Below are 13,218 nucleotides of genomic sequence, written 5' to 3' on the forward strand. Positions count from 1 at the left end.
GTGTCATCCTCTTTGTTTAAATTTTATCGCACACAGCGGAGCACGTTGACCTCTGTCTCCCGTGTCACTCTTCCTGGTATGAAATACATCAACACTCTGAATATACTTTCAAAACTGTAATTGTCTTTCTCTCACTTATTTGCAGCCTCTATTGCAGTCAGTCACTCCCACGCGTACTTTTGTACTTACCATCGGAAGGTCTTTGAGAATCTGTATACCATCTCCTGGACCCATATGTGCTATGTGGTTAAAATTAGTTGGGTTAGAAATTAATTTATTTCTCATTTCTGGATCGCGTAGCATCTCCCTGGAAAAGAAAGCACTTTGTTTAGATATTTCGTTCGAGGTGAGGATGGACATTTATAAATCATGTTGAGCTTTGATTATCAGCTACTTTAAAATGGAAATTAACTATTTAACCATGTTGACAGCGATAAACCCTTGCTATCAGCACTGGCATGGACAAGCTTCCAGCTTGAAGAGAGGGCAAGGGGCCAGAAGAAAATAATGCTGTTTGCAGGCTAGCAGCCCACGCCCAGTAGTTACTAACATTCAAAGAATATACAACCAATATGAGCTGATAAAAAGCTCTGTAAGATGAGTAAAAGCAGCACTCATTTGTGATGTATTACAAAGTGGAGATGAAAATGAAGGACAAATATGAAAATAGAATTAAAATAATACTGCAGTACCTTTCTCAGTCTGTGGTCAGAATTAAAAGCTCTTCAAAATGGCAAGGATGCATTTCAGAACTCAGAATAAATAAAATTTTAAAAGACCAAACCGCAATCAGCTCAGAAAAGGCAAGGACAAGGACTGGACTTTTATCTCCACTGTACACAGCTGTTACTTTTCTTAGAGCCAAAAGGAAAGCAAAGCTGGGACCCAACCATCGGTGGAAGACGTTGGAAGTTAGAAAACTGAAATACTCAGTTCCTGGAGTGTAGCTTAGCACAGTAGCAGGTCATCTTTAGTGAGTGATAGCAAATGGTCAGTAACATCCTCTGTGAACACTGTGAGTAGTGCAGACCTATATTTATTGCCATTTAGGAAAGTATTTGTGACCTGTTAAAGACTTCTATTAGAAACACATCCTGAAGTCCTATGTCCTCTGAAGAGGTGAGTTTCCTGAGATTTATAGAATGTTTATGTAGTTAAATCTATAAATCAAAAAAGCAGATGCCTTGGAATACTGCTGAGAGTAGAATTGCCTTCAGAAAGAAAAGCAGAACCAGAGCCTGAAAGTAATTAATCCATATGCATAGTTAGCAATGTAATCTTCTTTCGCAAAGTGTTTATTACAGATTTTTATATATACAGTATATGTGCACACCTATGTACCTATATACAGTATGTGGAGACATGCATTCCAAATTACAGCTGTTTCACATAATTAATTTGAACTAATGAATACTTGTGTATCCAGTGCATATCCATATCCAAACTGGTATTAACACAAATTAAACATTGAGGATTAACACGGTAGTGAAGAGACAGAAACATCTGAATGGGCATTCCAGAAAGCAACGAATGAAGTGCTACATTGGCATCAGTCACTGTCCTTCAGGGCCTACAGGCATGTACGGAAGACAAGTACATGTTGAATACCGACCTCCTCTGCTGCATCCTCTCCTCCTCTGGTACTCTGAATGAATAGCGGCGCTTGTTGTTGATGTTTCGAACCATTTGCTTCCGGCTGTTATCTGATGTCTCAGGAACAACCAGTTCATCGCCCTCTGAAATCAATAGAAATATAATGATCCAGTGGGTTAATTCATTAGATCTCCATAGAATTTGAATTCAAAGACATTTTCTCCCTTTGCTCTTGCTAGTGTTGGACACTACCCAGTTCCTACCAACACTCAACAAATGCTCCTTGGTTTATGGCTTTTCTCGGTCACCACCTAGTCTGTGATATAGCAACAGACTTAACCCTTCTTCACACACAAGCTGCCACAACTATGTTCTCAAAATACCACCCATTAATTCTTCCAAACCAACCATTTAGGTGGACAGAAAAGCATCTCAGTCCTCCATCTCAGGCTTTCTTGGGCAGTTCTCACTGAAAATCACTAGAACAGTCTTGTTCTGCCAATCGTCTGGAAACTCAATGCAAGACACTTTTTCATTCATTCCCAGCTCCAAAGAGACTACTCCTTCTGAACTGGTTTGAACACTGATGTATTTTGGTGCAACCATGGGAAAAGGGAAGATTTCTTCCACATGTGTATGTCTGGCCAAGACATCTTTAATAAAGACGTGAATTGTATAGCAGTGATAATAACGCAATAGGAGCGTTACTTTGAATGAATGCTGCAACTGCTCTGCCTTGTTTTATACATATGTGGAGACTACAGTTACATTTAATAAGCTTGAACATACCCAACATCTACTGCTCACTGCCAAAACAGTTTTTGTATGGAAATTAAATCTCTTCTTTCCTTAAGATCAGCTGGAGATTTCATGAATTGTGGGATCTACTAGGTAAGCAGCTTCAGGAAAAAAACTTGCAGGCATTTAGAGAGATACACCTGGAGGATAGTTTACTGTTTGGCAACCTTTTCTAAAAGACAGCAAGAAGTGTACAGGAAGGAGCAAAGCATCAGCCTTACCCACTTCTGATTCTATGCTCTCCGTTTTTGGGTTTTTTTTCTCTTCTGCCCTACTTTTAATGTTCGATCTTTATTAGACTTGAAAATTCTTTATACATACTTCCATCATATTGCTCCTCTCTACCACTGTCATTCCTTTTGTACTACTTTGCTAGCAATGTAAATAAACCCTGAAACACTGCCAACAGCAGTATTGTTTCTGGAGTGTTTACTTCCACTATTTTCAGAATAGTTGTTGAGAAAATTATAGCTTTTGATTGTTAAAACAAAGCACATCCCCTCTCCATCTAAGAGGTTAAACAAAAGGTTAGCAAAATTATGTAGGAGCGTGCTTATGAAATAGGGTCTTAGAAAAAAAACGGTCCAAAAGACTCATAACAAAACTGTAATTCTGAAGCTAAAACTTTGGCACACAATCGTATGTGGCCCTAATAATGAGCTATGAATACATATTACTACTTTCCAATCCTTGGGAAAGGTCCGTTTAGGTTAAGTGTAATATTAATTTTTATCTAGTACTGCCAAGATTGCTATTAAAGTCTTTAATTGTGCAGGCATTTTTAGATAGCGTTCTGGCAGGTGATCCCAGATTTGCAGGGAGTGCCTAGTCGTTCCATTTTCTATTTCCAGCCTTCATTCAAATCCTCACTGAATATTCAAAAGGGGAAAAAACATTCAGAGTAGCAGCCTAGCAGACATCGTTGCCATCACTGTGGAATCTGTAAGCTTTTGCTTTCACATCCATTTGAGAAATCCCTTTCTACAATGCAAAGATCGGGGCCAAAGAAAAAAAGCACTTTCTGAAAAAAAAAAAAAATAATTGCAAGATGAAAGCTGGCTTCTCTTTACGTACCTGCCATTTTGTTTTTGAAATATATTAATCTAACTGTCTCCAGGCCTAAAAGGTTTAGCGATCCTTCTGTATTCAAGGGTCGTACCTGAAACGAGGAAAATCCGTACTTGTAATAATAATAATAACTCACATTTATATACATATCGTATTCTGAAAGTTTCAAGATGCATTATAAACTCTCTAAAAGGAGCACTGTTATATTATAGCCAACCAGGGAGCAGAACAGCATAACCGGCCAGAGCAAAACCTGCTCTACAGAACTGCTCCCTCCAGCCTGCACTGTCTCCTATCTCCAGTAACACATGCCTGCTTTCAAGAACACCAACTGAGTCATTAAAGCCACAAAACACAGTGAGAAACAATTTCAGATTTAAAACTTCTGTTTGGAGAATGAGTACAGAGGGAATTGCCTAAAATTCCACTTAAAGACATAGGCTTAACACCATCCGTCCCAGCATTTAAATAAATAGTTCTGTTAGAAGTCTAGTTCATATAACAATTCAATTTTGTCTATTAGATGCACAAAGCAATAAGCCGTGCTTTTAATTTTCACGAGTACCATGTCACAATTACGCTTTGCAACTTGGTAAGAGTACATACAGATTGCTAAAACCTACTGGTATTTGTGATTTCCAACTTCAAAATGAGAGAAGCGTTCCACTTTCCCAAGTGCGCAAATTGTGTTAGAAACAAACTCTTCATAATAATTTGCCATTTTAAAGCTTCCTAGATGTAGCAGTTCTTGTTTGTTTAAAGTAGTTTCATTCATTAAATAGGCAGTTTTGAGCCAAATATCAAAGTACTAAATCACATTCTGCTGTCTAGGGAAAAAAAAACGCTCCAACTGCTTAATAACTCAAAGTTTGAACATCAGAAAGAGTAGAGAAGATTTCCTCTAAAAGGTCAGATTCTTCTTCTCTTCTTAAGATGGTTAATAGTGGAGCACCTTGATCTTTGTGTTATTTATCCTTACAGCATTGCTCTAATATCCTGGTCCGCAGCTGACACGTGGGAAACTGATATGCAGAGAGACCGAGTGACTTAACACAAGACCACGTGGGCAAATCTCAAAAACTTCCTCTTTTTGAGAAGTGATCTAAACCCCACATCATCCAAGGTTTTAATATTTGTACTGGTTGAATCAAAATGTTCTAACCCTGTCTACAATGTTCTCAAGCAGCAGAAGACAGATTTTTGAAGGCCTGTTTAATTATCTTAACAATCCAGCATCTTCTAGCAATAACGTAGATGCAATCAGTCCCAATGAAGCCATATGCAATTAATATCAAGAAACTGCTCTCTACAATAATATCAGTGTCTAACATACTCATACGCACCAGACTGACCATTCATCTAAAACAGTGAAACCACACACAGAACACATTTTGTATCTCGTATTTCGAACAAAAAGCAGTAGTTTCTTTGCATTCTTTGCCAATTCTTAGCTCTTCTTTTAGTTCAAGTATGTCTAAACAAGCAGTTTTAATGATGCCTTTGGATGTCCAGAAAAAAACGGTATGACTGTAGCAAAGCAATATTGAGTCTAGACATGTATCTGATACTGAAACAGCAAGTTACCTTTTTCAGAGGAATAGTCTGTATCCACTCCATGGAGTTCACGTCGAAGATATCAATTGCGTTTTCACTGTACACAGAGAGGTATGGTGCATTGTAACCTGAGAGGGAATGATCAGGTGTAGTGTCAGGTGCTTTTAGACAGGGCTCAAAACATAAAACTTCTTATGGTTTAACCACGTTTATTTAAAAACAAAACAAAACAAAAAAAAACCCACAACAAAAAAACCCAGACCAAAGGGTTCAATTCAACAACAACCTTTGGAAAATGTGTCTTAACTCAGAAATGACTTAGACATTTATTCTAAAAGCAAACCAGTACCACCAAAGACTTAAAACCTCCATGACTTTTCTTTTAACTTTGCAGAACCAAACTACTTTTTGAACTACAAGGGATTACAGTTTACTCTGCCAAACACTGATGTGGTTCGAAGTTTTTTTCTTCTAAAAGCCCTATTTTTAAGAGCTTGTATTTTGTAAATGATGTGGTAGGAAAACTATTTTATTGTTGTTATTTAAGCCTATATGTTGTTGTTGTTTAATAACTGTCATTTGAATGAACTGAGCTCTTACGTCTTTGGACTATGTACTAAATGCAACACCAGCTGGAACTAAGAACCATGACATAGTCATAAAAATCTTCATGTTTCCTTCTAGCTTTAATTCTTTTCTCTTATTTTCTGGATTGTAAAGAGAATTCTTGCGCTACTTATCTGGCACATTTCCCCAGGATGAAATTTGTTCCACTGGGATCACTTCTAAAGGAGAGTTCAGTATTTCCATGTTGGCAACAAGACTACCATGGTCTGCCAAAGACTAACAAGAGCATCCAACTTGTGTTTAAATGTAACGGTGGTTTTTTGCTATAAAATATACCCCCATTCTGAATTGGAATAACATCAGGTCACTTCATTTAAGGCAATCCAAAAACTTTCACAAATGTCAATCACTAGTATAGATAGCTACATGTGAAAACACCTGTTTTTCAATCTCTCACAAAATCTTATTTTGATTCATTCATTCTCTGAGTCCATTATAATAGTCACACTCCTGAAAACCAGAAGGGACACAGCCTGTAAAAGTTGTTCCTTCCACATTCAGAGGGGCCTTCACTCAAACAAGGTGAAACATTCCTTTCCTCTGCACTGGGACTTACTGCTGCCACAGTAAGCAAGGCGGCAAACTATTCTAAAAAATCAGCCTAAAGCTGACTCTGAGGACAAATGTGGCTAATCTTTATCTGCATTCAGAAGGACATTAAAAAGAAGAGAGGCACTGCAGTTTCTGTTTTCCTCCAACTGTCAAAAGATAAAGCCCCAGCTTTGAGAGAATGTGCAATAAATAGTCAACAGTTCTTGCTGGAAACTGGGATCTTGAAAAATTACAGTATTCTTTCTTTAAGGTTACAAAATATATTTTCTATATTGCCTGCTGTTACGTGGTACTTTGGAAGGGAAGGAGACAGAGGGGGGAAAAAAACTTAACTGATTTTTGAAAAAGCGAAAAAGAAGAGATGAATAAGAAGAGTGTCAACAAGAATGGCTGAGGAAGAGAGAACGAAGGAATAAGAAAAGAAAAAAGCAAACACTAAGTAGGAATAAACTCCGTTACAGAAAAACAAGTCAAACTACCAGATCCTGATTGTGACTGAACATCAGGAAAGCTTGAATCACAACATCGAGCCAAAGTGCAGTCAAGTTTTAAGACTTTAAAAAACAACAGTCCAGTATCAGAGGTAGTGAATGCATAAAGATCCCATTAACCTCGGTAGGATGTGAGGCTTTTGGCTGTTTGAGAGATCAGGCCATACATTTAGAAATCGGATGTCAGGTAGAAATCCTGACCCTTGATTTCTCTTTGTGTTACAGCAGTAAAAGTCAGTGAGAGAGTTGTCAAAACTAGCATAAACGAGATCCGGATTAAACCCTCGGACTAGATTAAAAATTCTGACAGATGCACAAAGCATTAATTACCTCTCAGGTAATTTATCCTTGACCTTCACTTCCTGTGGATGTTAATACAAGCAGTGATCGCTTCAATGCATAACAGCGCAAGTACACTGACACACAGAGCAACTTACAGCAAGAAGATGGAGTTGCGGGCCACATCAGTTCTTGTTGTCTAGATCTTCGGCCCTGGCAGTCAACGTAAACCCCTACGCTGCTAAAACACAGCAGGTATTCTTTATTTGAGATTTCGACTGCACAGATGGCATCAGTTGGCTGCTGTGAGATAAATGATAGCGTGTGGTCATCTGGATGGAGCAGACTGTATGGGCTGCCTTCTCCGTGAAGGGGATATTTTAAGAAACCTGACTGGTAGCCCACACAAAGACGGTCACTGAAGATCGACATCCATTGGACATTCCCCTGGACTTGGATCTCCTTGATCTTTTTGTGACGTGTCTTACTCTGATTTAGTTCGTAACAGAGGACCTGCCTTTTCATGGCTACACACAGGCAGGTAAGAGCTCCGTGGCGCACATGTCCAGAAACTATTGACTGACAGCCTTTTGTCTCTGCCAGCTTATAAAACTCAGTCTCCCTTCCATCCAGGGCAGCCACAGGGAAAAGCCGCACATGACGGTTTCGTCCTGAGATTACGGCAATGAGCTGTTCATTTGGGATAAGCTCAATCTGATGAACCTTCTTATTGTCACCAACACGGATGATCTCTAAAAAACAAACAAACAACAACCCCAAATCCAAGTAAATAATGTTTCAGCGTGAACTGATTATAAAGTATGTATTTGTAAAGATAAACTATGAAGGAAACCCAAGAAACCCCCTTGATTGCTTCCCTGCAGTATTAAAAAGTACAGAATCAAAACTTGCATTTTAATATAATACCAGATGTGGCAATGCTGGACAGACCTTTGGCGTTTCCTCATTGGAAAAAGAGAGGAGTGGATTTGATATGTTATTATTTCAGTACTCACTTAAAAAACAGTTTATAGCTATAAAACTACTGAATAAACAAAAACCCTCAAAAAGCTGAAACATACAATTAAACATGTAGCTTATTGAATTAGCTTGGGCATCTGTCATTGCATGTCTTTACAATACTGAACCTAAGTTTTCATTTCTGATACCAAGAAGGAGGTTACAGAAAGGATCAAGCCAGGCTCCTTACTGAGGCGCACAGCAGAAGAGGAGACAACATTCACAAACTGAAATGAGGGAGGTTCCTACTGGATATACAAAGGAAATGTTTCATTGTCAGAATAACTTGCAACAGGCAGCCCAGAGAGCCTGTAGAACCTCTGTCCTTGGGGATTTTCAAGACCCGACTGGACAAAGTCCTGAGCAACCTGGTCTGAATTCAGTATTGAACCCGCTTCAAACAAGGGAAGAAAATCTTCAAATGCATTCCAGATGCTGGATCATTGTTACTGGAAAGGATACCCAAAACAAAAAGCACACAGAACACCTTGATTATCGGCTCTCTTATGGGGTTGTCCAGTCCAGCTGATAACATATTAAATTGAGAAAAATTAAACCAGAGGATATTGAAAGAGAAAAAAAGGTTACACAGTCATTTTCTGATTATTTAATATTAGGGGAATCATTACCAGTTCCTAATCTCTTACCATCTTTGGTGACATGCACAACAAATAACCCTTCTTCATTCCCCAGAGCTATTCTTTCATGGTCTATGATATTAAGAGGAAAAAAAAAAAAAGTTTATTTTTCTTTGGAAATACTTCTTCAACAACAGTGATAATTCTGATTAAGACAGACAGGTTTTTATTATCTTGAAATAAACAAATATAAAGCCAAACCAAACACATTCATGTAACCACAAACATTGGTAACCTCCCAATCTTTCAAATTTTTGAAAACAAGTAGTTTCCCATTTCTCCTGATAGTAGAAGTAACAGCAAGAAACATAATCTTTAACAAACCATTCAGAGCACTTAAGTGTACTACCAACTTCAAAATAACTGTAACATCACATTTAAATAATTTAAATAAGAGTTTACCATATTTTGAGCAATAGCATTTAAAATTACTAAATTCATTCTCTGATTTTGTCTTCTATCTGGTCCCCCAAGCAGTTTTTGTAAAGTCAGTGATCTACTCTATTAATGCTAATTTTGCCCAGTTAAGGAATTAAGTTTACTGAATAATAAAAGACTAATATCCAATTCTCAGTCAAAATTATTCATAATTATGAATATGTATGAATAGGGGGAATATTCTGAAAGATCTGATGGAAGTACTGGGTAGTGAATTGCACTTCTCAAACTCATGCACATTTCCATATGGGATAAAAACTACCTATTACTCTCTATTCAGTAGATTATGCCATTTAATAATTTTTTTTGCAAAAAAAGTATGTCTTTGGCATACCCCTTTTTCTTAGAGCTTTCTTCTTACTCACTTCATACCTATGATTGCTGCTGACTGTGTTGTTTTGATGAGGGGTAAGGTGCTGTCATAAGCTTCTTTGGGAACATAGACTGAGCGGTCTTTGAGTTTGTTCTTCTTCAAGATCCTATGCAATTCATTCAGCACTCCTACCCACTTGCTTTTTTCATTCTCACCGTCTGCTAGAATCAGGATTGAACACTTATTACTGGATGCAGAGAGCTGGGAAGCTGTAACCTGGAAAATTTTAAAATGTGCATTTTAAGTCATAAACAGTAACAAAATTAATCATTATGATTATTACAAGAGTATCAGATGCCTATAAAGTGTCCTTTTAACTAGCTGCCTGAATTTAGAATGCAAAAATTTAGCCCTAGTTAATAGAAAACACTCCACCTCAATGAAGGACCCACAGCAGAAAAACCTGCAGATGCGAATAACTCCAGCAAAGAACAGAGAAAACTTTAGGTTTATGTCAAATACATTTGTATTTATTCTATCATTTGGAATTGTCTGCCCTAAATAAGGTAATCAATTGTTTCTCACTGCAATTGTATAATGAAAAGCATTCTTACAAAGTATTCTGTATTTTTTTTAAAGACCAATAAGTTTTGTTTGTTTGTTTATTCATTTATTTAATTTGTTAATAATTTAATGCAATAGGAATGGTCTTTTTGGAAGAATGATCTATGGTCCTTTTCACCTATTTGGTACAGCTACTATAGACAAATATGAATGCCCCTTTTGTAAGTTTATCTCCTCTCAGCATGCAGAGTGATGAAACAGTCTGAAAGCTGTAAAAACAAGGAGTGAAACACAACGGTATAGTAAAAAAATGACAGGGGAGTTAATAAGACACCAAAGTTATTTCATTGAGGTCAAAGGTTAAATAGAATATCTAGTAAAAATAAGAAGAGTATTAGAAAAAGCCAATGATGGCAAAATCCTGATACCAGATAACAGAAGTAAATTTTGATGAGCATTTTACACTAGGTATCTATACTGACTACCTGATGAATGGAAGTTTTCAGAGACCATATATATATATATATAAAAATATAAATATAAATATATATACATATAAATATAAATATATAAATATATATAGAAGTATATAAAATAAAGGCTTCAGGAATACCACAACAAGTTAAATTGAGAAGCAGAAGGTGACTGTAGGAAATGAAAATGTAGAAGATCACAAAGAAAAGAAGAATTCCAAATGACTAACAGGAGATTGAGAAAAGTACATCTTACTGTGAAGGTTAAAAAAATAAAAGCCACGTAAAGGGGAGATGGGAGCTTATTTAAATGTACTAGTGCTATTTTTACCACAAAAACAACATACATACAGATCCTTATGCATTGCTGCTGCTGCCATGGATACCACACGGCCAGAACTTGCAAAGGAAATAAAATACTAGCAAGCTGTCAGTGAGTGCACACCGTACACCACACTCTGAAACCCTGTACTTCTGGGTTACTGGGTTCAAGACATAATACTTACCCTAAAGATACAGGGGATATCTTTTCGATTTGCATGGATGACATCTGAGGCCAAGACAGAACTCACTGAGAATTCTTCATCCCTTATGGAGACCACAAACATAATTGAAAAAGAGTTAAAGAGTAAAATTTATATGTTTGGTTTTTATTTATATTTCCGTTGTACCAATAGCCTTGCTTTGTGAAGGACAGGACACAACAAGACAGTAACGAGATCTAATTCTTAAAATGACCCTTTCCTCTTTATCTGCAGATGAAACTCACAAATGCAATGCTGCATGATTAATTCCTGGTAAATGTTGATGGAGATACATCTATTCTGAGTATGTGGGTTTTGTCTGTTCAAATTAAAACCTTTTTAAAAAAATAAAAATAATCAAACATTAAAAATAGCCCTAGACCAAGAACACCTCTCTAACTCTTCAATTAAAATCCGAGCTCACTAGAAGCTATAAGTTACATGCTACAGCTTTTTGAGACCTCCTGCATAAACTAACCTAGTTCAGAGATAAACTTTACCTGCTTGCTGTGTTAAATGTTCTCAACCTTCAGTGAAGTTGGTAGTATTTCAGTAATACTGAAGACAGTGGGAACAAACTAGCCCTTCTGAACCAAAAAGTGGCTCTCAACATAGATTACAGTTTTTCATAAAAGCTCTGGAGCTTGCTTACCGATTTCACAAAAAGCAGAAAAAAACCCCTCCCAGTACTTCCGAGAAGCTTCCACTCAGCACCAAACAGCTTACCTCATGTCTATGACCTGACTCACTACCACGCTGGGCTGGGATGCTTTTCCTTCTGCTACATCGTATAGGAAGAGTTTAAAATCACAGATCACTGCCAGCGCTCTCTGCCAACCTTTCTTTACTCCAGCTGGTTTTGGTACCTTTGGCAAAATAAATTCTGATCAACTCTCTAAGTTTGCATGCAATCAAAAATCCAAGATACAGTACAAAAATCAATTCTCTCATCTAGGCTGACAAGCTTTTATTCAGTAACAATGTTAAGCAATGTAAGTAATAGCACAGGTGCAGTAAGAGCATCACACACAGCCACACAGACATCACAATGTATTATTTAAAAAAATTCATAGCACCACAGATCCTTCCTTCTTACTTCACAAGCTCATTCAAAGCGATATTAACAAATACAGAGAAAGAAGCTCATTTTTAATTAGTTTTGGCCATATTCCTGTTGACCATGTAGAGTAGTTTTTTTTAGTATTCATGTACAAGAACCCACACCAATGATGCTAGACAGTAATAGCATCAACAGAAAGACTCAAAAACTCATAGGTCCTGGAAGATGATCTGATCTTTAGAGATGGATTATTGAAGACCAACTCAAAGCACAATGGCTAACAAAAACGGGGAGATAATTACTGTTGAAAATGCTAACAGTTGCTTTGTAAAAATGTAGGTCTTGGTTTGCAAACTGTTACCTTAAGGTATAATTAAATCCATCCCCCCTGATGCTCCAATCAAGAGTTTAATTCCAGCTCTGGAAAACAACAAATTTAATATAAGTGCCTCAAATGCAGCTACCTGATACTTACTCGGACATGTCCTTCATAAGCTGTTCCTATGCCTTTCTGTGGATCTATTCCCAAAGGTCCCTTAGTCTGTTCGGGAGGGATTGGACATACTGCAGGAGCCTTGTCTGCACAGGTCACGTGGCAAGAGAATCCACATACTTGTGAGGAAGAGAAGAAACAAAAAGATTTGATGGTTATTTCTTGTGCAATGCAAAAGCTATGACAGTAACGATATTTAGAAAGGAATCCTCTCTTTTTTTTGACCAACAGCTGAATAGTTTCACTGTACTTTGCTACACTGAGACAGAAACGTAAGTCTGCGCACAGGAGCAGTTCATGCTTTGAAGTTCATCTGCTCTAAATTCTGACTTTCTCATTTTCAGAGGTGTATGGATACAGTCTGGTTTCACCCAGGTAAGAAAGAGCCTAATCAGAAGCTCATACTGAGATAATCTCTGTGATCTCCTCCAGGCCCAACTCTACTAGCAAACAAAAAGCTGGAAGGTCCTCTAAATGATGAATGTCTTTCTGTGTACATACAAGCTTAGAATAAAGTAGCCCTGGAAAGGAGCAAAATTGGTACTGACAGCAAAACTGTCTTACATTTTGCCCTGAACCAGAGAGCAAAACTGCTGGCAGCATACCTGACTGCTGACTGTGGCCTCTTATTGCTATTTTAAGTAAACTGAGCTAAGCTCTTCCACCACCAACTGGAGTATGTCCCCAGATAACCAGGTAATCTGTTACAAAAGACATTTGAAGTGTTTGGCTT

General features: G+C 37.5%; 1 protein-coding gene across 8 annotated transcripts in view; it reads right to left on the reverse strand.

The window, feature by feature from the left end:
- CDC42BPA (CDC42 binding protein kinase alpha) overlaps window positions 1-13,218 on the reverse strand; it is a 189,915-nt gene that overhangs the window by 18,405 nt on the left and 158,292 nt on the right. For all 8 annotated transcript variants that reach the window (XM_055725384.1, XM_055725381.1, XM_055725380.1 and 5 more), the window contains 10 exons: window positions 12,468-12,604; window positions 11,659-11,798; window positions 10,915-10,996; window positions 9,431-9,647; window positions 8,630-8,692; window positions 7,121-7,714; window positions 5,044-5,141; window positions 3,466-3,550; window positions 1,613-1,736; window positions 190-307 (listed from right to left, as the gene is read on the reverse strand). In XM_055725384.1, coding sequence (XP_055581359.1) covers window positions 190-307; window positions 1,613-1,736; window positions 3,466-3,550; window positions 5,044-5,141; window positions 7,121-7,714; window positions 8,630-8,692; window positions 9,431-9,647; window positions 10,915-10,996; window positions 11,659-11,798; window positions 12,468-12,604 — 1,658 coding nt within the window. The remainder of the gene's footprint in view (window positions 1-189; window positions 308-1,612; window positions 1,737-3,465; window positions 3,551-5,043; window positions 5,142-7,120; window positions 7,715-8,629; window positions 8,693-9,430; window positions 9,648-10,914; window positions 10,997-11,658; window positions 11,799-12,467; window positions 12,605-13,218) is intronic.

The sequence above is a fragment of the Falco cherrug genome, chromosome 13 (genome assembly GCF_023634085.1).
Source record: "Falco cherrug isolate bFalChe1 chromosome 13, bFalChe1.pri, whole genome shotgun sequence".
Classification (NCBI taxonomy): Eukaryota; Metazoa; Chordata; class Aves; order Falconiformes; family Falconidae; genus Falco; species Falco cherrug.